Genomic DNA, 26,096 nt, shown 5'->3' with positions numbered 1-26,096 from the left:
TAGTAAGTATGAATTAATAACAGAAAGAAAAAAACACATTCTTGTTTTTCATCATTCAGAAGTATATAACGAAGACAGCTAGAGCTTACCAAACTACACCCAAATTAACCACCTGAATATTCAGAGACAAATATTTACATATCACTTTCACTCTTTTTCACTCCATTACAGTATATGGTATTTACTACTCCATCGGGGGCAGGGTGGGAAATCAACTCCGGTTCATCTGCATTACCATATCAAAGCCTGGCATACATGTAGCAAACAAAATGTTAGCCAAATTACACACATATACTGATTTCCAAAGGACCAAGATTTTACCTAGAACATACTTTAAACCTCACTATTCAGCTGCGTATACACCAGCCCTAACAGGCAGTGCCACTGTGAAGCTGACGAGCACACAATAAGGCCTAAATTGCTGGTCCCATCTCTCCACAAATTGAATGATTTATATTGCTGCTTATCCTAGCATGGCTACACTGTCACCATGCCACATCCTACAACTGTAGCAATAATGATTGCTACCCTTGTTCATTCCTGCAGGAAATCTGCTGATTACAAGCTTTAATTGATTATGCTGCTCCTAAGGGCAATGTTCCTTAACCCTAACAGCAAAGAAACAGAATAAAAGTAATCTTGCTTTTGGTTCACTTTTCCTGAAAAGTTACAATAAATACAGCGTATAAATAAACTATTAAACTGAATTTCAGAATGCATATCCTAAGAAAACTATTCTCTTTGACAGATTATGGTATACTGGGTTACAGTCCTCAGACTTTAAATTTCATAGAGTGCAAACACTTCCATATTTCATAAGTAGAGGCACTTAAGTTCTTATTTCAAAAAACAACCTACGCTTTAGCTAGTCTTCCGGACTGCACAGGAGCTTTTGCAGGTTGCACAAGCTCTGCTGTTTCCCTACTTGCTGTTACACTGGGCTCCCTCTATTATTTTCTAAAGATGTAGCAGGAGAGCTCTAACATGAAAGCATTATCTAAATCCATGCTAATCTTACTATATTTATAAATATATGCATACATTCTCAAACCACATCTGGAAGAATTCTATGAAATCTTCCATAGGAGGACAGCTGCAATTTCTGCTAAATGCTGCACAACACTTGGACATACCTTTCCTCTGGGATAGGATTGCAAGTTTCTGATAGATCCCGATTCCTAAAATACCAAGAAAGACTACATACAGGAGTCAAATATTTAATAATGTAATTAATTCTCAAAATAGCTCACATATCATTTCTAAAACATCTTACAGCATGAAATCCTGCATAGTCCCTAAATTCATGAAGTTAACTGTGCCTAGGGGAGATTCCTAGCTTGTAACACAGAAATAAGTAATTGTTTAGTATTTCCTTTGAAGTACACATTTGCTGCCACAGTGTTTTACTAAACACATCTCATCAGCAAATCCAGAAAATTCCTTTTGCTAAAGGGATAATTATAAAGCTGTCTACATAACAAGCTATCCTCTTTGAAGCTCTAAATCAGAATGCAAGCCTGTATTTCTATAATAAGCATTTCTTTTTATTTTTATGAATCTTTTCACCCTCAGGAACCTTAACAGCACCTTTTTCTCATCAAATCCTTCTGTCCATTCACAGTGCCTGCTAGCAGTTACTAAATTATTATTTAACTAGTTATCTCAAATATAACTGCTATTTCCGTATTAGGTAGAGATAAGAAATTGCAGTTTCACAAATATCCTTTGACTGTTAACAGAACTAAACGACTAATTTGTAACAAGTTATTCAACAAATTGGAAGCCTTATCTTCTATAAAATAACTTCATTGCTAAATTAAAGAGACTGCCATTTCAAATCATTAATACAACAAGTATAAAATAATTTATTATTTTTAAAAAATCAAGGTATACACTAAGGAATTGGCAGGAATGTAAAGCAGCTGTAGATTCTGTTAACACCACTGGAGAAGCACCTAAATTTCATTACAGCACTAATTGAACAAGCTTCAAAATACTATATTTGCAATGAATGTATTCTTTTTTACCCCCAAGTAACTATAAAATTCAATTTACCTAAAGGAAAACAAAACAAAATTTTAGAACTTTCTATCTCAGTGCAGAATTTGTACCCAGTGTAATAACCTCACTATCTACATCAGTTTATACAGTCATTGAAAATCCTGACATCAAGGATGAAGACAGTAAATCAAACCCCACAAGTGTGCTGAAAGAAAACATTGGATGACATCATTTTTTTTTTTTTTTTCCTTCCTTTGGGAGGAAAGCAAAGCAGTGAATTTTGGAGAACTTTTGCAAGAAACTAAGAAATTGAGGCACAGAATAAAAAAAGATTTAAAAACAAACTGAGCTATATATGCAAAATACTAGTATTGCTAATTCTTGAGTCAGTAATTAAGAGCTTAATTTTAACAGTTTGGTTAAAATCTAATCTCTTCTTTTATCACCACTGTATTTTTTTTATTCACACTTCACTTTTTCTTGTCTCATGCTGTTCACCTAAACCTTGATTAAAATGGATTTGAGTAGGGCATTGAACCTGGGAAATATATACTTGTTTCATAGCAGTACAAGAGTGCCCTCAATATTATTCATGTCCAATTATTTCACATGGGAGTTAATTATCTTTTTCATGAAAAACCTCATTAAGCCTTGGTTATGTCATGATAAAAAAACTTAATCCCTTTTTCTAATTTTAGGGTTTTTAAGTTTCAGATGGGTCTTAAACTACAAGTGCCATGGTTTCAATGCCTTCCTTTACCCTCTTAATCTCTTCCAATCTTGTCTAGAATGGAAAAAAGTATACTTTACAACTGTATTAGCTTAACCAAATTAGTTTAACATGATTCAAAAAGCTTTACCAAAATTAAGCCAAAAGGCTCTGATGATTATGGGCTCTTTCACCTGATTATAGCCAGCCACTTAACATGGCTTTCATGCATTGGTCCAATTCATTACAGGGTTTTAGGGGTTTTTCAAACAATTTAATTTCATGCAACTGAAAATACACCATCATTGTTCATTCATACTCACCCTTCCACAATTCTTTTCCTTAGCAATTCTTTGTCTTACCATTAGATTCAACAAAACTCCTGAGAATATAAAACTAACATAACCACAAAGCTAAGAAGGTGAACATTCAGATAAACGAGACTTCACAGGACAGTCTTAAGAGAGGTCGCTCTCATACATCGAGAGGTCGCTTAGTGGAAGTTTTCTCACAATCAGAGGAAACAGAGAACAAAGAAAGAATATAATATATGTGTCCCCCAAGTCTTTGGGTGTGCAGATATGGAGAGCTAATTAGGGGAAAATACCTACACATTTACAAATCCATCATTATTCTCTCTTTCATTCCCATTCTCACATTCCAAAGCAAGTCTAACTTCAGCATTTTTACTACATCCCTCAAAATGGCTAGTTTCAAAATGACTTTCCTAGACAGCTCTGTGGAGTGAATGGATTTGTATTTTCTTTCAATTAAGAACGATGTATGAAGGTATTAGCATTTTTCCTGGTGATCTTTGAATCTTTTTTACACTATATATTTAAAGAAAATATTCTTGTATCTGTTCTCCTTATCTGAGGAAGTCTATACACCAGCTTTTAAAAATTTCAGATCTTTTTTCATAAAATCTCATCTGTCTTTTTTTTGAAGCAGATGAAAATCTCATACACGGAAATGAACCATCCTGGCTATGCAACAAATCTCTACATTTTCACCCTCAGTATTTAACATCACTCTATATTTTTATTACAAGTAGTTTTCACTTGCTGAGAACTACTATGTTTCATGGTGGAGAGCATCTAAGCTTGAAAAGCACATTATGTCCAGAAAAGAAAGGAGAAATTTACAAAATATGTAAAAAAATAAGCAAGGTAATTAAGAGTAGAAAGAGAAAGCACACAATTAAATAACGCTCCATTCTTCTAGGCAGCCTACAAAACATATCAGGCCCAAACTATGATTTTTCTGAGGAAATGCTTTAATAGTGACTTTAGCATTCATCAAGTACCATAGTGCTTGCCTGCACCTGGCTTATACAGCTACTAAAGCAAACGCTAAAGAATAAAATTAATAGTCAGAATACGTAAGCTGAAAGCAGGTACCTAAATCAGATGATAGGCAAAAGCAATTAGTAAGGAAAACTTTACATTAATGAAGCAGCAGAGCTTGTTAGGTCATCTTAATTATGCATGTTAAGTTCTGACTTGAGGCACAGAAAACTGTGGAAGATAAATAGTTGTAGAGCAAAAGAATTCTGAACTCATAACACTTTATTCATGCTCTACTCTGCTTGGTCTGAATCATGGTTATCAACGCAATTGTAGGAGTGCATTTATGTTCAGGGGGTTTTTGTTTGTTTGTTTTGTGGGGGTTTTGGGTTTTGGTTTTTCGGTTTGGGTTTTGGTTTTGGGTTTGTTTTTTTCTTTTTTTTTCCTGTGTGTTACTTTTACAGGCTAGTATAAGTATACCAAAGTAAAGTTTCTTTAAAATAGTATATTACTCCTCTATTTTCCAGAATATCTTTCCATTAATACAGTACAGATGGCAATACTGCTAAAGTGTAACAAAAATATTCAGTCATCATAATTAAGTAGTTTTTCCATCTTGCAGGAAAATCCAAAATTCAGGTTTTTCTCCAGGCTAAATTGGGTTGAAACCTTTCAAATATACCCTTTTATGAAATAAAAGCTAAAGTTACATAAATTAAATGGTTTTATTTCATTCTGGTTGGGATTTTTGTGTTTGGGGGTTTTTTTAATGTATATTATAAATTCAATTTTCAAGAAGAAATCTTTTTTCTGGTTGAAAAATAGTGTGTTTTTTTAATGCCAAGTCATTTTGCTCAAATTTCAGAATTTAATATAAAGTTAGTGAAGAGCAACAGTAATGAATATATCATATATGGGAAAATTGTTTAAAGATCCGCAATCTAGTTAGAAGTTGTTTTGTAACATCCTGATACAAGGCTCCATTTGAGACTGTATTGTATTACAATCTGCAATGTCAAAATAATTTCAAGGTAGATTGCCTCAACAGAACCACAGGTTTGCACACCTGAATGTATCATACATTTTGTATACAATTTAAAAAAAAAAAAAAAATCATTTTGGTGACATACAACTCCAAATATTTATCTTGGAGCAAACCTCAAAACTTTCAGTGATGCTATTCAACTTCTTTTGATTTGCATGCTGTTCCTATATTATAATTAACTAGTCTCTGGACAGAAATGTGCATGGAAAAAATACTCTGCAGATGTCTTTATTTTACTTTTATGCACCAGCTTCCATAGCCCTGTAAAAGATGTCTAGGCAACTAAGCATTCTGTCAGAATGATTGAGCAATAAACAAACCCCTCGTAATCCAGTCTGGCAGCTGACCAAACCAATACCTGGTGCTTTTTACCTTAATGTTCAGTATATTTAAGCTTCTCATAGATGGAGCAAGTTCAAAAGCTAACAACCTACTCACACTGCCCACAGTCTAACTTTATAAATGTGTATTTTGAAGTGCTAACAAGTGAATTTAGGATGAGAAACAGGGAAACGCATGAATGAAGGGACATTTACCAGCTAGATTGTGACAGATTAGAGCCACTTTGGATTTTATTTGGAAACATGTAAGAAGCCAAAGGGAAAAAAAAGACAATTTTATGTATCACTAAATTAAGTCAGGAAGCGCAGGATCAAGTGAGAATTCACTACAAAGTTTATTCTAGTCTGAAAAAGCCCCAGCTTTGGATCTAAAATGTGCAAAGATTTTACTCATTATTTCATTGGGACTTTTTCACCCAATGGTAACAAAAACAAACAAGGAGACTCTGAGAAAAAAGATAGAGAAATATTAGATACAGTTAATTCTACTAGTAAGAAAGATGAAGTATTACAACAGATTGCTCTTTGACTTTTCTTTTTTCTAGTATTTTCTAAAGGCATGGCTTATTACCTGCGACAGAACTATCATTAACACATTCCTGTACTTCTACAAGAAACAGCCATAGTATGTGATCTTTACTTTTAAAAGCACTATATATTTCTTTCCATCTGTTTAGTAAGGGGATGGTGATTCAAAAACAATGATCAAAGTAAATACAAGACCACAGAGAATACTCAGAAAAAAAGACTATTACAGATTTAAGAAATAAATATAATCTTCTAAGTAACTTAGTAAGCTACACCATGCATGCACATTCATTTCTGCACAAGTGTTTGACAGAAATAAAAAGGTACAAATATATTTGAATAGCAACACATTTAGATTGTTATTGATATGTTGTGAGGATAAGCACCACTTTGATTATCCTCAGACCAATAAAGAAATGTGAAAAAAACATCAAAAATACAAATGAAATCTATTAGTATGTAAATCATGACAGAAAAGCCTCTTCAAAAAAGTAGACCACTGAGACTTCCTCAGGAAATCTATGTATCATATTAAAAGTATATTAAGTTTTATTTCAAAGTCACCAATTAATTTAGACTTTAGTAGAAATCGTATCTATTTGATTCTCATAAATATTTATACAAGCAAACCTTTTATCACAAGAAGTGTGTGTAAAGAAAACCTGTATAATTTGCTATGTTGTGTCAGACTATTATTTCCAACATTTCCACAGATTTCTGGAGTCACAGAAAGAGCAAAGCCAATTGTGCTGTAGTTACTCTCCTAAATCATGGAATATATTTAATTTCTTTGTCATACAAATAAGTCAACATAAATAATAGAATGTTTAGTTATGGTAGCATTTATTAAATAGTTTAAATTTGTTTTTCCAAAGCCTATACTAACGGTCTTAAGAAACCCTAAAAGGGGAGTGAAATGTGATGGAAATTTTGGGTTCCACCACTAATCTTCTCAGGTGTGCTAAAACATCACCCTTTCCAGACCTCTCCTAAGGAGCAGCCTAGAAACAAAGGGAAAACTATTCAAACTGAAGTCAGTAGGATCCACACTTGGAAATTTGACCTGGAACATTCCAAAGAGACAAGACAAAATTTTATATCCACTTTTTATCACATTGGGATACTAAAGGACAGATAACAATGAGGAAAATTACATACTAATTAGAGAGTTATACAAGCCTACAGAAAACAATTCAAAACAAGAATTAAGACTGGGAACTCTATGAAACATAAATAAGGAAATGCAATGTCAGAGTTAAATTGATAGTTCTAACTCTGTTATGATGGCTAAGTTGATTTGTGGAAAAGTCAGAGGAAGAAGGACATAACACAAACATCACCAGAGCTTCTAAACTTTGTGACCCATCACTGCATGGTTTTACAACATTGGAAACCAGTTAGTCTACACTGAGGTCTCTAAATGCTCAGACCTACATATATGTCAGTTTTTTATTTGGCAAATTCTTGCATTTCAGGTGTTTTAATACATTTGATGACATTTAGCTACGTGGCTCAAGCTGAATGCACTCCCATTAAGCAGGCTTATTGCTAATATTTTTCTGAATAAGCTGTAGTCATTACCAACCAGTGAAAATAAAACAAATTCCCTGTTCAGCCCATATCAGTTAGAATATTCCATAACAGCAATTAATATCTGTGTAGAATCTTTAATTCCTGAGTGCATTTCTGACTTTAAATGCACATGAACAGTGAAATGGAAGTCAAATTTGACAAACTTAACAACTTTATTGATGTCAATAACATGACTTATTTTATTCCACTAATTTTATTCGGAGCACAGGAAGAACTTTGTGCAGTGATGTCATGACATAACTTTCTTTTACACCTTCCAAAGACATTTCTTGTAAAACTGACATCCTATGAATGTTTTTTCTGTATCTAAGGACCAAATTATAAAAGGTCTGTAAGCATCGAACACTTGTCAAGACTATTAGGCTGTTAAATATCTTTTAAATTCTATCTGCATATCTCAGGTATCTAAAATCCAGGTAATCAAAGTGCATTTATATGCTTAATCAACAAAAAGAATCTCCTTTAAATATTCATCACAGTCTTTATGACTACTCGGTTCCACTTAGATTTATAAAGAGGGCTCTTAAGGGTCAGGAAGAGAAACCAGTGTGTTTTTCATGCACTTCTTAATCTTTCTCTATCCTGAGGCGAAGTAATGGTGTAAAGTATGGTCTTACACAGTCATATGCCAGTAATAGTAGGTTTCTGCCTCACACCAGAAGCGTTTCGGAGAACAGCACTTTCTTTACAGCACCACTAAAGATGAAAGATATGTGACTGGCCCACAGAACTCTATTCCAATATTTATTATTCTATGATTTTATTGACCATGACCTTATGTTCTGATAAAGTAACTGTTGCTACTGATCTTAGTAACTGTCCAAAGGTTTGAGATCAATTATATCTTTGATCAATGCATAAAATATACAACTGAGTGAGATGAACTGCTTCAAATTTTAAATTGAAAAAGCTAAAAATCAAAGAATGAAAATATTAATGCAAACAAGGAAGCATGAAAAAATGACTTACAATAATAAGCAGCAGCTATATGCTTACTTCACACATTTGTAAAATTTTTAACAGAAGTTAAAAGTTTTTTTAACTTCACAAACATAAAGAAAAAAAAAAGGAACTAAACACTGATATTCATACCGTCATAAATCCATCCAGCAAACCTGAATCAGGCTTAGGAGGTGCTTGCAATCGCTCCATGGACCACTTTTCAATGATAGATGACACCTGGGTATTTTCCGTGTTTAGAATTCTGAATCCAGTCATATTAACACCACTATACCGGTAGGGTTCCACATCCAAGGCAAAGAGATCCTGAAAAAAATTACCACTGTATAAATTCTTAAATACACTGTAATTCCTATTTCAACTGTTAACCCATCTCCTGAGATGAGAGTACTGAAATTTGGAGGAGTAACAGTGCTATATATGCTAGGAAGTACGTTCTGTTTGTCTGGGAGCCTGTGTCTGTGAGCAAGCAACTCGGCTGATCCTATAGTGGGAGTAATCTGATTCCAGAGGAAGAACTGCTTCAACTGTCTTTTGTTTAATAAATAAATAAATAAATAAATGAGCCTTTTAGGAAAAGCTAACTCCAGGTGCAGAACTGTATCCACTAGTAGGCTTAAATATTATTATTATTTGCTAAAAATGTTATTATTAATCACTACTTCTTTGGCTTACCAGAACAGACTTCAAATCACAAAATAAACAGAGCGAGAGTTTCCTTGCATCTTCAGTCTCTGTGAAACTTGTACATGTTGATTTTTAGAGGATAAATTGGGGTGGATGGGAAAATGTACAGGGCTTTAAATTTAACCAAAAGCATTTTTCACAGCTATCAATCATATTTCCAAACATGGACGTATCTTTGATTAGGAATTATCTTTGCAAGAATATCCTTTGCCAATTAATGTTTTTTCAGGACATATGTAAGCATATGTGTGCTTATATTTAGCCCCCCAACACACATATAGAGGCAGATATAAATTAATGAAAAGAAGAAAATCAAATTTTAGATCAAGCAGTAAACTCCAGATTATTCCAATCCTTTGGCAGAATCCTTAGAAACAATGTACAACCTGGACTTGACTTCAGGAAACTCAGGTCTAAGGTCAGGTTTGGAAAATGGGGGGGGGAAATTAAGTTGATGGAGAAAACAGTCATGACTCACTAGGCCTAGATACGTGCATTATAAATGAACTTCCATTTGATTTATTTTGTGTTTCCTTTTGAATAATTTTTAAGTGACATAATCAAGATTATACATAAGACATTACTGTCCTATAATAATTTTAATTTCATTGAACATAGAATTTCTCCACTTAATTCATACTTAGTTGTTCATCTCATTTTTTATTTATTTTTTCTGGCAGTTTAATATATTATAAATTTCCATGAAGTGGTATCATTAGGTGTAACACTTGTCTGAATCCATTTTGTTTACTGGATAGAGCTGAAGGTTAACTATTGTACCATGGAAAACCAGAATATAATTCATTATTCATTGTTAACATCACTAAGCCCACAAAAATATCAACCAGTTATCAACCATTATCCATTTTTAATTATAGCTAGTAATTATGATATAATTTTCCATATATAATACCTAAGATATGCAGGTGTCAAAATGCTTTTAAGTTATTGATTTACAAATAACCTAACTCATGTCCTCTCTCTAAAGAAATAAAACATTTTCTTGCAAAGGAAAGGTTGAGCATAACTAGACCTATGTTACATCTTTCCCTTTAAAAATTCTCTCCATTTTTACTGTGAAATAAGTCAGAAGCTCAGATGTAATTATGTAATCCAAACACCTTCATGTTTACACTGGAATATAATAAATATGCACAACAAATTATTATGGATATATTGTAAATACACACAGGTTGGTGTATTAATGAGTTACTGCATTAGACCCTGAATCAATCAAGAGGAGAATACACAGAAGACTGCTGTAAACACTGTGACTGGAAAATTTATTTGACAAGACTTTCACTATGTCAGGTAAGAAGCAATTAATATATAAAACCAACTAAATTCTGATGCAAGTTCCAAAGATACATTGCAAAATCAAAATCTATCATCTGTTTGTGCACATTAAATTATCCTTTGATAGCTCCAAATCTATATAATACTTGTCTCTCCTAAAAAAAAGCTAGTGTTCTAATGAGGAAATAAGAATGACAGAAAATCCTGATTTTTAAACACAGCTTTAAGAATAAAAATTAAAGGCCAATGGAGAGCATACCACTCAAAGAAGCAATTTGCACCAATAGAAAAATGAAAATTTAAAAAACAAAAAATCCCTTGAAATATCTAGAATCCATTTTGATAGACTAGCGAGGGTAATTCTATTGCATGCAATCCAGAATCTGTAACTAATAGAATTTACGCTTCTAAAATAAGACAGGTACTTGTGCAGGGTATGTTGCCCTTACAGTTCTATTGAACTTCACAAATTATCTTGCTTTCTATTTAACAAGCTATATCCATGCTAATACTCTCCATGAACTTCTGTTTTGTGATTCTGAGGTGAACTTTCCATCCTACCACAAAGGATTAATTTCAGTGAGGACTTAAACTTGTATGTGATTTTAAACACATGTCATTTCAAGCATGGTTTTACCAAGGCACATGGATCTCATGCTTGATATGACTTTTATTTTAAGAACCTTAATGAACTGCAATCTAAATGGGCAAATTTGAACACAATGGAAAACAGAGAAATGTGCACAACTGTAGTTTCTAGAGTAGTATTTTACCAACTTTTAAACTGTTTCTTAGGCTGTGATGAGCAGCAAAAAAAAAGGTGTTCACATACATGTTTGTTATGTTTTATAAAACCATTCACATTTTAAATGTTCATTTATTGCAAATGTTAAATCTGGTGGCTCCAAGAATGAGCAAATTCCTTCTTAGTTACTTTTACAGTGGACACCAAAGAATATTGCATAATTTATGTGCCTAAAAAGCTCATATGGACTGTTAAATAAAATGCTGCTTATCATAAAAAATTATTCAGGAATCAAATGATGAGAACTATCTTGAAAAATGTTGGGTTAAAAATATGTGAAGAACTACCATGAAGAACTACCTTGTAAAATGTTGGGTTAAAAATATGGAATATCTAAGTAAATTTAAAATATCATAATCTTCACCTACAAATAGCTAAAAGAGAAAAAGGACAAAAATCATAATATAAATAATCAATTATGAATTCTATACTTAACCCTGCTTGAAAGTTCAAAATTGCAGTGCTACAGACTCAGTTGCTTTTTCAGGTCAATCAGTTTCCAGGGAACACTGTTGAACAATAATTAAACCATGCTGATGAGTTTTTACTGAAAGTAAGAAAACTCAACAGAGAAAACATGTTGTACTCACACCCCATTCCAGAAAAACCTTTTTCACTTTGTCATTGAACATAATTAAGGAAAGTAACATCTTTGTTAGATGGCATCATTATGTTTTTATAAGCCACTTACCAGTGTGGTAAAGATATAGTGATAGTATTCTGTCATCATTCCCATAGCTAAAGCCTTAAAAAAATAAACAAAAGATTAATGTTTCTGAGGTCACATAATACATTTTTATCACACTTACATGGCAAATGAAAAGCTGCAAAAGAACACTACTGGGATCAGACTATAGGGTTGGAATTATACTAAAATTAGGTCAAGCAAGTCATTTGCTAGCAGTTAGAGCAGATTACTGACTATTAAAGGAATTTATGAACCAGATCTTCTGATAGAAAGAATATTATTAGACTGTTTAGTGCAGTAAATGTGAAGGAGGCTTATAGTTTTACATATTAATAGATGCATTAAGTTGCCACACAAAATTTGAGTTGACAATATGTTCATTCATTATTGAATCCTTCCCTTAAAAAGGATAACCTAACAGGAAATATTTTTTTTCTATTTTGAGGAATACTATATATTTAAAAGAAGAACCCAAGCTTATATTATACATGTGTACATTTTTCCAACCATGGAAGAAAATACTCGAGTCAAGTTTTGAACAGCAAGGTACATACTACTTCAGTAAAAATGAATAAGTCTTCATTGTATTACTCTATAAACTCAGATATCTATTAAGTACCTTCTTCTGTCTTGCTAACTATGTAATACCAAATAGTTTTTGATCAACTGTGCATTTTTAAATGTTCATGCTTTTAACAGCATAAGAACAAATATTTGTAGATACACTTTTAAAGCAATAAAGTATGGATGTCTCATCACTCTTAATTCATTAAGGGCATTTTCACCCAAAAAGCATGTATCTTCATGCTCTGCACAAAAGTTGCCTTAGACTAGTATGATTCACTTGATCGTTTTCCTATCTACAGTGATTTTTACCTAATTTTAACATTTTAAAAAGCTACACAAGTAAGCAATATTTTGTTCCTTTCCAGGAATTATCAACAGAATTCTTTGCTAAGTCATTACCAGTTACAGCTCCTTAAACACACTGAAGGCAACAACTGTCATAAGACCAGAATTTGTATACAAAAGAACTATTGGAGTTCTGAAGGTTGTGGGAGCCTTTTTACTTGTGACATTATCTGAAAAATGATGAAATTACTAGTCTATGAGTTCTTTTCAAAAGAAAAGTTAAAAAGTCAAATTAATTTGAAATATCAGATACAAATCAGATTTTATAATATTTTAGACAAGACAACACTTTTCCAAAGGATGCCTATACCTGTGTATTTAGAATTCCACAACAATATTTAGAACTACAGTATAGTGTGCTAATAGCAATTTAAATTCTCTTAAGCACAGGAAAACCATTCTCTCATAAGAAATAGTACAACTTCATAAGATACTGTATGACTACAAACATAGTTAGCTTTCTTAAGAACTTTTGTTGTTGATGATTTTAAATAAAGCCAAGGTATCTTCCTCTATATACATCACACGTTTGCAGTCACCTATATCTTAACTACTTGCAATCATCAGGTCTTTCATACTTCACAGAATCTCTACACAAGAACATTTTACGTATGTTCCTGATTCTGCTATGTGCTGGTGTTGTCTCTTTTCCAGGTCTTCTTTCTCTCACTTTCCTTACTTCTCAGAAGACCTCACTTATTTTTCCTCTTCAAAACATCGTCATTTCTCTGCTCTCATTATTCCAGTGCTTCTCTAACCTTTTAAATCATGTCTGCTTTCCCTGGTTGCCTGGTGATGTAATTACCACTGAGATTTGCCTTAATTTAATTATGCTTGTCTGAATGACAGGATTCTTTTTTTCCTTTTCATGATGTATTTTTGGCCAGAAAACAGTAGTTGCTATTTCACTGGCCTCTCAAGGTAATTTTTTTCTTTATTTCCAACTTGTTTTCTCTTCCACCAACTTCACTGTTAACCTTTCCAGTCATCCTCCCAAGCAGAAACTCCTTGTCATGTCTCCCCAAGTTCATCCCTCTATTACCAGAAACAATTCATTAATTAATAGTTCACAAATTAATATATGAAGATCTTTTTTATTATTATTTTTCAGTAAATGCTTGTAAACACTAGATTTGGAGTGCTTTAACTAAATAATAAATACAGTCTTAACATACTTTGTGTCCATTTTGACAACAAGAGCTCACATTCAGCTGCAGAACTACCAATTTTAGACATATTTAAAGCATTGCAATATTGAAGCTGAATGGAAAGCTAAAAGTCTACAGAAACTGTATAAAGATATAAACACTCATGAAAGAATTATTCCTGCATCTTCCTTTTATAATCTTTAGGATGAGGAGAGTACTTTGATAAAACCATTTACAATTTGATTTAAAGAGGTTGAACGCTCACTCGTGGGTCCTGGGACATGATTAAAGATACAATGCTTTTAATTTTGTTCCCATTTCCCTCTAGCCATATGTTTTTCACAATGTTGTATACTTTGAAAGAAAAGTTTCCTTTTACCTAAAAACTACTAGGTACAGTATAAATAATATACCTTGAAGGAGTTATTGTCAGTACTACAGCTTTGTATTGCCATCAACACCTTTTCCATCTGCATCTTTAATATGGTAAAATAATTAAATGTACATTTAGCGATTTGGGCTAAACAATTACACTGACTGATGCTTAGCAAAGAGCAAAAACCACCAGCAGAGGTTTAAAATTACTAGGAATTAATAAAAGCCTTTTAATCAATGAACAATAAAGCAAAGAAATTATAGTATGTATGTAAGTTTACTAGCAATTTTAATTGTACTTGCAACAATACCCCTAAGTACCTTTAATGAGAGATATATTTTCAAATCTTAAAAACATTTTGTTCTCAATTTAAACCATACAGTCTGATAGCAAATGTAATCTAAACATGAATTAAAGTCACTAAAAGCTGTGCATTTGAAATGTAGAATATTGCTTTGTTTTAGGTGTTTTTCCTATCCTCCTTATTGCAAGTCATATTCAATTAAAAAACTATGGGGGAAATGGCCTCTGAACAGAAGGAATTCCCAGTCTTTGGAGCTAGCTTATTAAACTAAAGGAGATAGACAAAGATATGTCTTTTGTGCATACTTCAGGGTTACAATAAGCTTTTTTTTTTATGAGCCACGTCCTTTGTACACCGCTATATCGCCACCTTCTCTTGGAAGACATCATTGGAATCTGCTTCTGCAACGTAAAGCCAGTTAAGTATTTGACATTCTGCTGTATCTCACCTGCTCATCTTACTTGTTCACAACAAAACAAACACTTTCAAAGCACCTACCCCAATGTATTCAGATGTTTTGCAGTCCTATTAGTAGTGCAAGGAGAATATGGCTCTAAAAGATATCTATTAGTTCTCTCCTTCAGTGGAACACAACAATGTGGTCTTTTGGTAACTTACTATTCAAATATCACTACCTGATTAAGAGTACACAATTTAGAGGCTTCATTCTCCAAAGGACCAATTCTTCATAGTTGAAAGACTGATATAACTTTTCATCTGTACATGAACTGATTAGTCTGTTTCTTTAAAAAAACATAATGAAAGCAGCTACCATTAGAGTCACCAATAAAATTATCTCTGAAATCCTTGGCTAATTTTCAGTTAAGCCTCAGTAAAACTGACGTACTCCTGCTTGTTAAGTGCCATTAAGTCTGGATTACTTTTATTTATTAGGGATGAAAAAGATTAGGCCATCTAAACGAAAATGAGGATTACCTGTTTCAAGATGCCTGCTGCCATTTCATGGCTGCAGTCAAAGATTACATGGAATTCTTTGCCTCTTTTCATCTCCTTTAGCAATGGCTTTGCATCTTTCGTGTCAGCTGGTAACTGACGGATTTTTAGTCTCAGGTTGTATCGTGATGGAGCCTTGATGAGCTCTTGTAATCGAATAAGGCCTTAAAGAAAACAGAGGAGTCAAAAGAAAAGAAAATTATCAAAACAAGAACCTGAGCTTCTAGCAGGACAACTTACTATAAACATTCACAGTTTCCTGATTTTTTTATCCCTTCTCAGTATGTTGCAACTGATATACAAAAATTTTACCAAAAAAAAGAAAAAAAAAAAGAAAAAGAAAAGAAAAGAAAGTATTTGAACTCATGATAATTTCTTATCACTCGAGTCTTTCTTCTTCCTTAATATTAACAGACAGTAAGCAGCCTCAGTTAGGATTACCTTAAAACCAACAAATCTTCCTTTAGCATAATCATGCAACTATGACACTCCTCTTCAAAGAACATATGTAATTATTCTAATTCAATTAAAGCAATACCCCAGACTAATAGTTTGTAATCAGACTAGCCAATCTCCTAACTAATCTATCAGGTTTACATAGAAAGTTGTGAATCATTTCAGCACTGTAGAACATTCTCATATAATTCATATGAGAGTATTAAATTTTTTTTGTTGATTATACAGGTAACAAAACATATACGCAGCAGCAAAAAGACTGAATAAATGACTCATGCCATTGCATTCATCTTCAATATTCTACAATTCCAATTTGCATTACTTTACATTTACTATGGAATTAGATGCAGTAACAATCTTCCAAAACTCTTATTGTTCACATCAGCTAATAGGGTGGTGTGGTGTGGTTTACAGATCACGAATTGGTCTGTGACTAATATTAGGTTGTTTAATTGTACTAAAATTACAGGGGAAAAACAAGTCTCCTATAAAGTAGTAGTATATTTCTGTGTTAGAAAACACAAAAAACGAACAAACAAACAAAAAGTATTCTGCCATGCTAACTTCCTTCTTGCATTGGAGCATGCTCCACTTGGTGGCGGTAACAAGGGTTAATGTTCATCACTATGTTTGCAGTGCACATATATAATACACCCAACTGCCCAAAAAACAGATGCTTTGTTTAGGATTTCAGTTACAGCAGGATCCAGGCATAAATGAAGTGCTTCTTAAATCTGAAATAGCTCACTTCACTATATCAAAAATATTAATGGAGATCACTAATTATTAATTAGTTGTCATCATGAGCAGCACCATCTAGTATTAAAAACCACTGGTATTTTATTTTATATCTCCAAATATTCTTCCTCGTTACAACTGGATGTCAAAGCTGTCTTGATTTCAGGAAATGATGCTGTAACCTAACATGGTACCACACTACAGCATCAGTAAGAAATTGCGATAACCTTTGACAGAGGATTCAATACAGCCTTTTCCAATATAGAATGTTCTTTTAGTAACATAATGCTGAGAGATTTTAATAACGTAGTATTGCTATGGTTTTTTGCTATGAAGCTTTCAGACTGTAAAAAACTTAGCTCTACTCATTTCCAGCAGAACCAGACCAGTAGAGAATATATCCAAAAGACAAAATCAGTTTCCTCTGTTTCATCATTCCCCCTTTTAGATCCTGCAAAGGATCCACATTATTTTCTCAACAGATTCTGCTGAAAATAGCTGGAACAGGAATTATAGCTTACTATAAAAAACCTTCCTAAATTAAGACTGCAGGTGTACCTATCTGGCAGAGGATCCCAGTAGACCTCTTAAGGCCAAAAGCAGAATGGGGAAGGACAACTTTGCTATTTAGTCCATTGAGAAATTTCTTCTTCGCTCACAAGTCTATGTCACAGATACAGTATCTCATATTTCATCACAATTTCTCAGTAATACCCCTATCACATAGAAATATTCTCAACAATGTGTATATTGTTCAAACTGAGACAGCTGCTACCTATAGCTAAATAATCTCTCAAATTCCCATCTGCTAAAAACATTTCTATAGGATCTTCATTAACAGCTAAAGAACTGTGAAGAATTAAATCCAGTAATTCAGTGTGGGCTGAAATTTTCCATACAAAATTATAATGTGAAAAATGTTAATAGTCTTTCATATATAACATAAGAGTATACTAAAATTTAAGGTCAGAGTAAAATGTTTTAACTCAAGAGGGGATAAAAACTAATTCCATGTGTTCTAGATTATTTTGTCATTGCTTGCTAAAAGAAGACAATTGGAAACTTTTGTACAGTGCAAATAACTTCTAAATAGTTGACTCCTATTACATTATATTTAGCAAGTCTAATTTTAGACTTGTCCTGCTTTCTTTGCTTCATTTTTGTTTGCTTGTCCTGCTTTGAAAAGAACATAAAAGCCACCATTAAAAAAATCACAGAAACATCACTGTATTTATTGGCAATCTTTAGTAGAGATGCTGAGGGCAGAACAGATATTGAAACTGAAGTACTTTCTCATGACTAGACCTGGTTTCTGCTTGCTGAGACACAGAAGTGCTAGCTAGTGTATATGTGATTTCTGAGTACATGGCAGATGTAAGTATTGTAAGTATGATTGTAAAAATAGTACTTTCAGAAACTGATTCAAATCTAAAAATTGCCGTATTTACCTCAAATACTATAATGATATTTATATAAAATGAATTAATGTATTTAATGGAAGCTTAAATGAATTTAATACTTGATTTCTAAATAATCTTTATTAAATATACTCAAAAGCTATATAAAGAGGTGCCTTTTCTAACTTAAAAGCTTACGTATCTACTGCATATTAGTACCGTTTTCAGATGATCTGGGATAATTGCATGAAAGTAAAGCTTTGAAATGAACAACATAGCATATGCCATAGCCATTAACCACCTTATCAAAAGTAACTGACAGTAACATGTCAAAAAACCCACTTAGGATTATCCCAAAGTCTTTGCCATTTCCATAAGACTAAGAAAGATAAAGAAACTAGAATGTATGCTCTTGCAGTCAAAAAATTTAGATTTCAGATTGAGGGAAGGATCGCATATCAAAGCAGAGTCTTTCTCAAAGGCAAAGTTCTGTCAGTTGCTCACTTGCTCTGATATCCATGCACTTCCACTTAAGAACTACAAATCACAAGAGTGGGACAGGTAGTGTGACACACTGCCAGAAGAAAAAAAAAATAAAAAAAATCCTGGCTTTTGATGCTCACTAGTCAAACATGACTGAGAAGACAGACAGAAAGAGTCTTTCTAAATAGCCACCATAGTTCAGACAGTGCTGCAAGATGTTTTGCCATAAAACAGACAATAGCATCCTACGCTGATATTATGAGCTGTCAGTATATGAACCACTTACATCACACTTAAGAGCAAGAAGACAGCGAAATGGCAGCTTTGGGGTAGTGGGCAAGAATCTGAATGTACAGACATCATCAGGAACTTGTACCCCTGAAGTATTCAGGTATTAATGGGGACTTCAGGGATGAGCTGTATTTTAACCTCCAAGCCATATTTAGTAGAAAAATTTCTACGTCACACTGAACATTTACCAGGAGGTTTCAGTCATTCCTCGTAGCAGATCATCACAACTAGAAGACACTGTGAGTATGGGAGATTAAGATGACACGAAACTCTCAAACACAGCTTTATGTCACAGATGTGTGGTAAGATAGAGATTATAATCAGTTTTACAAAGCAAGTATCGATCTCCCAATGGGAGAACATTAAGTAAACTGCCAAAGTTGAGAAGTCGACAATTTGCTCAAAAAAATCATACCTATGAGATGTACAGAAAATTGAAAGCTATTTAAAAAATAAACATTACTGGTGAAAATATGCTAAAAGAGATTGAAGATTAGGAGATTGAAAACTACATTGCTGTTTGAGTCTCAAATGGAAGCAATGATTACAAAATATGCATCTACTCAAAACAAGGAAAATCAGAACTGTGTCTCAATTGCACAACTGTTCTTGAATAATAGCATGATGACTTTTCCCTCAGGATTTTTGTAGTCTCAAATATATTTGGCTTTTTGTTTTTCCAGAAGAATTAAATATTATTTTAGTTGGGAGGCAAGGAATGAATAAAGTATTACAGACCATTCTTAAGTGCATTGTTATCCAAATCTGCAGCTGGAGTTGCTCAGTAGAAGACAAAACAACACTTCTTAGTATGATGGTTATGACAGTTTATGACAGTCATCTGAGAAAGGAAACACCTGGGCTTTAGTCCCTATTCTCATATTTCTATACTGAACCACTTTTAAAGAATAGCAAGAGACAAAAGTAGCTTTACTCTACTGTGCAAGTTTTGGAATCAGAACCACTCCAGAACAAAACTTACGTTTGTGGAAATTACTTTCAATTTAATTTAGTTGTATAAGACATTAAAATGATTCATGAAGTTCAAGTTCTGTAAAAGTACCATACTTGGTACTTTAAATATATCAAGGGTTAAAAGTAAATCTGATTGTTCTTTCTTGCTTGGAAACTGTTTGTTCTTTCAAAGCATTGTTTACCTAGGAGGGCAAAGTGCCCAATTCAGATGTTTTATTCCTATTCCCAGGTGTTAAACCAATCACCTTTGTTACACCTTTGGAGACGGGATGAACAGTTTGTCAAGGAATGTTAAGGTGGGATGGAAGGAAGGGAAAAAAGGAGGCTGCTTACCACTCTAACAAGTCCATAAGTTCCAAAATTTTAGTGAACAAATGTAGGACATTACAAATTGACAGGTCCCTTGATCTATCCCCATTTCTTGCATCAATGCAATACAGTTTTGGTATTTTGCTGCCAAGGTTTGTTACACAATGGCAAGAAAGTGTTTTGGGGCCTATAGGAGCTTGTGAAGTAGATGTTTTACAATCCTTTTACATCTCTTTATGACTGACAATAACCGCAGGGGGTGAGAGCTAATAATTCAAAAATTTTCTTCCAAGCTTTCTTCTGTTTCAGAGTGTTACCCAAGAAGGTGAGCAAAGTGCACATCACTTCATGCTCTCCTCAGGAGCCTAACTGTGCTGTTCAAGAATTAAAAAAATAGTCCTCCTCTTCATAAATCATGTCATGATGGGACTACCCCAGAGAAAGAAAAAAATCCCAACAAAACTTGAAATAGAAGATTTACAGATGCAACTAATACCAGAGCAATTCAAAACTGTCAAGGAGAACACTATGATGAGTATAGTGTCTGTTTGCGAGGTTACCTATGTATCTGAGAGAGAAGCGATGAACAATAAACAAAGTACCACACTGTGAAGGCAGTACAAAAGATGTAGAAGCTACTAGAGGATCCTGAGCATGAGAGTGACGTGACGAAAACCTGTGAATGCACGCCTCTGTAGTGCACTGACTGGACCTCTGTGCTGGGGCAGTACAGGTGTGCATGCAAGCAAATCAAGAAGTATTTGTGCCTTCAATAACTGTCAGGACACGTAAACGGTAACCAATGAGCTTCCTCAAAACATATTTTAAAGATAAAGCAAATCTGAGACACAGACAAAAATGTGTAATATTGTTGCTTATAGCTTCTATGTATAGCAGAATATTTAATTTTAGTAATAGTTACAGTTAACACATACTTACATCTTTAGAATTTTAACATATATTTTCCATTGTGTTTCCAGCCACTAGCATTTCTTAAGTTCCGATAATTTATGCCAGGCACAAAACATGTTCCGGTCTATTAAACAACTCCTTTCAATAGTTCACCTGACCATCCACTACAAGGAATATTTGTTCATCCTCATCCATACTTAAAAAATAAATCCTTGCTGGCACAAGTTCAACAGTTTCCAGCTTGCTAGGCTCTCACGGGACCCATTTCAGAAAACAAAACTCCCTCACTCGCAAAGGCTGCTGCCTCCTGCACAGAGCGCCCTGGACACGCCGCTCTGTGGAGAGCACACAGAGTGGGGAGCTACTGTGAAGCTGTTGTCATGGGTGGCAAGTACCACCACCACAGTCACCCTACAGCTCCTCGCTGCAGAGAAACACCTTGCGGAACAAAAACTCAGATAGCGCTGAGCGCACCTCTCTCTGGTACTTTTATTTCTGTGTCAGAGCGCGGATGGGTAAAGTGCTGAGAAGCAGCATTTCCTCATTCGGGCATTAATGGGAACTGAGACCGAGTAAAGGCTTTCCAGGCCCAGATCATACTTCAGAACATGCTCTTGAAAATATAAATCAAAGGCTGAAAGTTTCCTTCCACACCGTACCTAGTATTTGCGATGCAGTATTTGTGTTATATAAAGTGTGTGAAGAGCAGTACCTTTTCCTCTCCATTATGCCTGGATGAAAGCACTGGAGTTGAAATATGTTGGAGACTATCGCCCGTGCAAGGCACAAGGGGGTGCATCCTGACCTGCCCAGTGCGGAACACAGCCGGTTCCAGCCAGCGCTGAGCCAACCCAACGGCAGTGAAAATAACCCACCGGCTACCAAAGGGAGACAGCCCTGCTCAAAGGTATTGAAGAAAGACACCGGCTGCCACTCAGGGCTGGAGACACCATCTTCAGAGGAGGGAGCTCCTTGCCACAGCACAGCCCAGCTGGGGGGAGGCAGCTGTGGCCATGCAGGGACACCCCAAGGGGCTGCAGCCCAGAGCGACGGGAAAAGCCGTACCACACAAAGCAGCAGAAACTGTTACACAAAACAGCCTGAACCTGCTGCTCCCCAAGTCACCTCCCAGAGTAAACGTCGACGGTCTGCACGTAACCTGTGGTGAAAACACACAGTGTTTTCTTTCTTCCTAGGGAGGGGAAAGGTGTGCAATTATATAATTACACCCTTTTTCTCACTAACAAAATGAGTGATCGCAAGCTTGTGTTTAAAAGTAATTAAGTAAAATACCCTGACTCGGGATTGTTTTGCCTGCAGTGTTTTCCAACCATTTCAAGCAGTTTAATTCCCCCCTCCCCTTCTTTTCCAGGCTAAATATTAACGAGTGGGTCATTATTTGTGACCAAAGAAAAAATTAAGCACTGAAAAGATATAAACCTAAAAGAACAGGCTCCTCTATGTAAATTATAGCACCTAGGTCTATCTGTGGACAGCAACTGCTTCCCAGCTCCCGGTTGTCACTGATCTTCTCCTCCCTGCTGCACCCTAACATCCTGGTTTCCACAGGAAGGGTAGGTGCAATGGCCAAAAAAAAGGTCCAGACCAAAACATCATACAGTTGAGAGTAACCAGGCAATCCACGTATGATATAAATAAATTCTGCCACCATCCTTATAGCAACAATCTGTGTTTGGAGTTCAATTTTTCACAACTATAAGACATCGTACGTTTAAGGCTTTCTGCAGTAAAACTAGTGCCTTCCAGTAACCAAAAATGAGCTCAGACAAATGAGCTCAACTTCAAAAATGAAGTCAGACAAATTCATTGTTTGATTTCATTTTCAGATGTTGCCAGAATTTGTTCTGTTTGTATTTTCACTTTTTCCTAATACTGTCATGGCCTATTTGGATGAGTGAGATTCCCGGGACTCAGGTAAAATTGATTCTTCCTACCATGTCCAGTTTGACTGTGAGACTCCATTTCTACCCTCCTACCCCATGTGCATATAGCTAAGGGCCAAGGTAGTTTTATGTCAAACAAGCATGGAGTGGTTATACATTAACTATAAATTTCTCAGTTACTGTTAATCCCAAAGTAACTTTTGTTGCTGTTGTCTGACCTTAGAGGAAATGGACAAGCTGGTTACTCAGGATCAAAGCAGCGAGCTGTCATGCACTGAGAAATAAAGTCTCTGGATCACCAAGGGACAGTTTCAAAAGGGCACATGTGTAGCTCATGTATAGCCAACCAGAAAAAGAGGTACCAGTGAAGGCAGGAACATAATATGAAAACTACAAGGACAATGAAGCTAAGGACAAAATGAGTCCTTTCTTCACTGTGATTTTGAGGAGATATTTGTCAATGCAAAAGCACAGATTTCAGCCTAGAATATTTTTAAACAACTGATTTATAACATAAAATGAAGTACAGCCCTCAGATGAAATGCTGACCTCTTATTTTATTAGCATTACAGGATCCCAGTGTAATTAAAAAAAAAAAAAAAAAAAAAAAAACCACAAAAAAACCCCCACAAACACAACCATTTGTGTGGACAAGCTCCTAAAAAAAAAAAAAAAATCTATTTTACAACAGTATAGAAATAATAGCTGCATTTTGGGAACATACTTCCTGTAGTTTCTTTCACCAGGGACACCTTTTTCCTGTCCCTTTAAACTCTCAATTCCTTCTTTTAGCAGCCACTGTGATAGAGTCTTACCTCTGAATGGCTGGGAAGAATGCGGTGTGAGTAACTCTTTTCAGAAGCTGCCATCAATTCATCTTTAAGGAGAGTCCTGAAGGAGCAGTTTGTGAGCTCTCCAGCTGGCATCTTCCTCCAAAGAGATCAATCACATTACCTCCTCGACATGTTCAACTTCAACCAGTCCAGGAAGCAAGAGCCCTAAGTTTGTTTTAAAACCTGTGTCTCCAGCCCAGCAGTCTTGCAAGCCATTGCTATGCCACCTGGCCTGCTCATCAAACTATTTATCATTTCTGTTAATGCTGCCTTTGTGCTGCACAGGAAGAATGCAAGCAAATGCACTTTGCAATAGGCCGAACACATGAACCTTTTTCTGTACAAAAGAACACTAATGCTCTTTTAAAGGCTACTCCTATCTTCAGAATCTCAAAAACTTCAAAAATGATAATATATTGCTTTGTAGAGCTATCAGAAGAGTCTCTCTGTTTTCAGCAAGATGTTTCCTTTCACACCTCTCTATACTCTTCTCCTTCCCTGACAGCTCCCTGCCCAGTTTTTCTGGTTATGTCTCAGAAAAAATATCATTGTGTATTGGGCTTTGAAAGGGGTATGGGTAGAATGGAGGAGATAGTCAATTTATTGGGCATTGGTAGAATGTTTCACATCAATCAGAACAGTTCATTGCTATGAAATGATTCACAGATACTGAACAGCCTGAACAGATTACCCATGAACTCTCAAGATTAGTTTTATCAGCTTCATCCTCTACTTAAAAAACACCTCTAGTGAAAGGATTAAAAAAAAAGAAATTGCACTTGATGGCAGGGTTACTTGAACAGTGGGCTGTTCTGTGTTCTTCGAATATAACAGCATAATACAGAAACACCATTAAGAAAAATACAGAGAAAATAGAGTTGAAGGGAAAAGGCAGCTTGATGGACCTTTCTCATTTATTGATATTTAGCCTTTTTACTACATTAAGATTATTTCACCCAATTCCAGCAGTGTAAAGCAGCCTTAAAATTGTTGTCAGTTGTATTTAAACCCATTTAAATACAATACCAAAATGGTGTGAACTGTCTTTAATGGAGGAAAAGCTTTAAGATACATAATCCAGAAAAAACTATCTTCTTATTGTAAGCATAATTAATACAGCTCCTTATTTCCAGCTGTAGAGTCCAACACTTTAGGAGGATTTTTTCAGTCTTGTAGTTGAAGCTTTGGAGAGTAGTCAGAACACTATGTGTGTATCCATGTATATGTATATATATGACAGATATTACTGCATTAGAGCTTTATTGTACTTGCAATCTGCAGTATTAAAATGCACTACTATTCGTGGAGGTGACATGAATGAAGAAGAGTTCAAAGATATCTAGCATTATGTTGACTTAAATTATTTCTCTATTGTTAATCTTGATTTCTACCAGGAAAATGATAGCCCTGTATCAGTAAAAAAAAAAAGAAGTATGTGGTAACTGACTTCAGTAGCAGTTTTGCCAAAGCAAATTCTATTTAACAAGCCCTTTGTCAAGAAATATTGGTGCTCTGTTTAGAATAACTTCAGCTGAAAATTTAAAAATTAAATTCATTAGGGCAAGCCAAGATACACTAGTTACCCATGATAATAAAAGTATTTGCCAGAATGAACTCTGGAGGTCTATATGGATGACAAAATTTCCTTCTGGGAGAAAAAAGTGTAGATGTATAGAGGCTCTATAATGTCAAGCTACCTGTAACTATGTAGTTATCTCCTTATCAAAGCACACAGTACTAACCCACTTCCACCAATTCTTCTTCAGAGATACACAAGAACTCCTGTTTATAATCAGAACACCCTTAGACTATGTTGACATATTCTGCCCTATGTTGATTAATTCATTCTCCCCACACGTGGCCTTTCAGCTATACAAACACACTTGAAGAAGGTATAGTGCTTCAAAACCAGCAGTTTATGTTGTGAGAAAAAATAATTTGATCATCGAGTTAGGTTTTGTTTGGGTTTTTTAGGGGGAAAGGTTGTTTTGAAGAAATATACTTCTTTTGAGCATATCACTAAAAAAAAGTTTTAGTCACACTGAAAAGCCGGTTCTAGGTCATCGAGTATGAGAGGACAAATAAAAGTTACATTATTTTCAACTGGAAATATTTTTCAAAAACTTTCACTTGGATGGTAACCATGCCAGTAATCAGAGAAAACT

At 34.7% G+C, this 26,096-nt stretch overlaps 1 protein-coding gene across 3 annotated transcripts in view; it reads right to left on the bottom strand.

The window, feature by feature from the left end:
- Window positions 1-26,096, bottom strand: part of GRIK2 (glutamate ionotropic receptor kainate type subunit 2) — a 433,684-nt gene that overhangs the window by 251,304 nt on the left and 156,284 nt on the right. For all 3 annotated transcript variants that reach the window (XM_075747790.1, XM_075747789.1, XM_075747791.1), the window contains 3 exons: window positions 15,616-15,797; window positions 11,943-11,996; window positions 8,596-8,769 (listed from right to left, as the gene is read on the bottom strand). In XM_075747790.1, coding sequence (XP_075603905.1) covers window positions 8,596-8,769; window positions 11,943-11,996; window positions 15,616-15,797 — 410 coding nt within the window. The remainder of the gene's footprint in view (window positions 1-8,595; window positions 8,770-11,942; window positions 11,997-15,615; window positions 15,798-26,096) is intronic.

This window comes from Balearica regulorum, chromosome 3, assembly GCF_011004875.1.
Source record: "Balearica regulorum gibbericeps isolate bBalReg1 chromosome 3, bBalReg1.pri, whole genome shotgun sequence".
NCBI classification, from domain to species: domain Eukaryota; kingdom Metazoa; phylum Chordata; class Aves; order Gruiformes; family Gruidae; genus Balearica; species Balearica regulorum.
The sequence above is the reverse complement of the archived record's forward strand: the minus strand, read 5'-3'. Positions and strand labels throughout refer to the sequence as shown.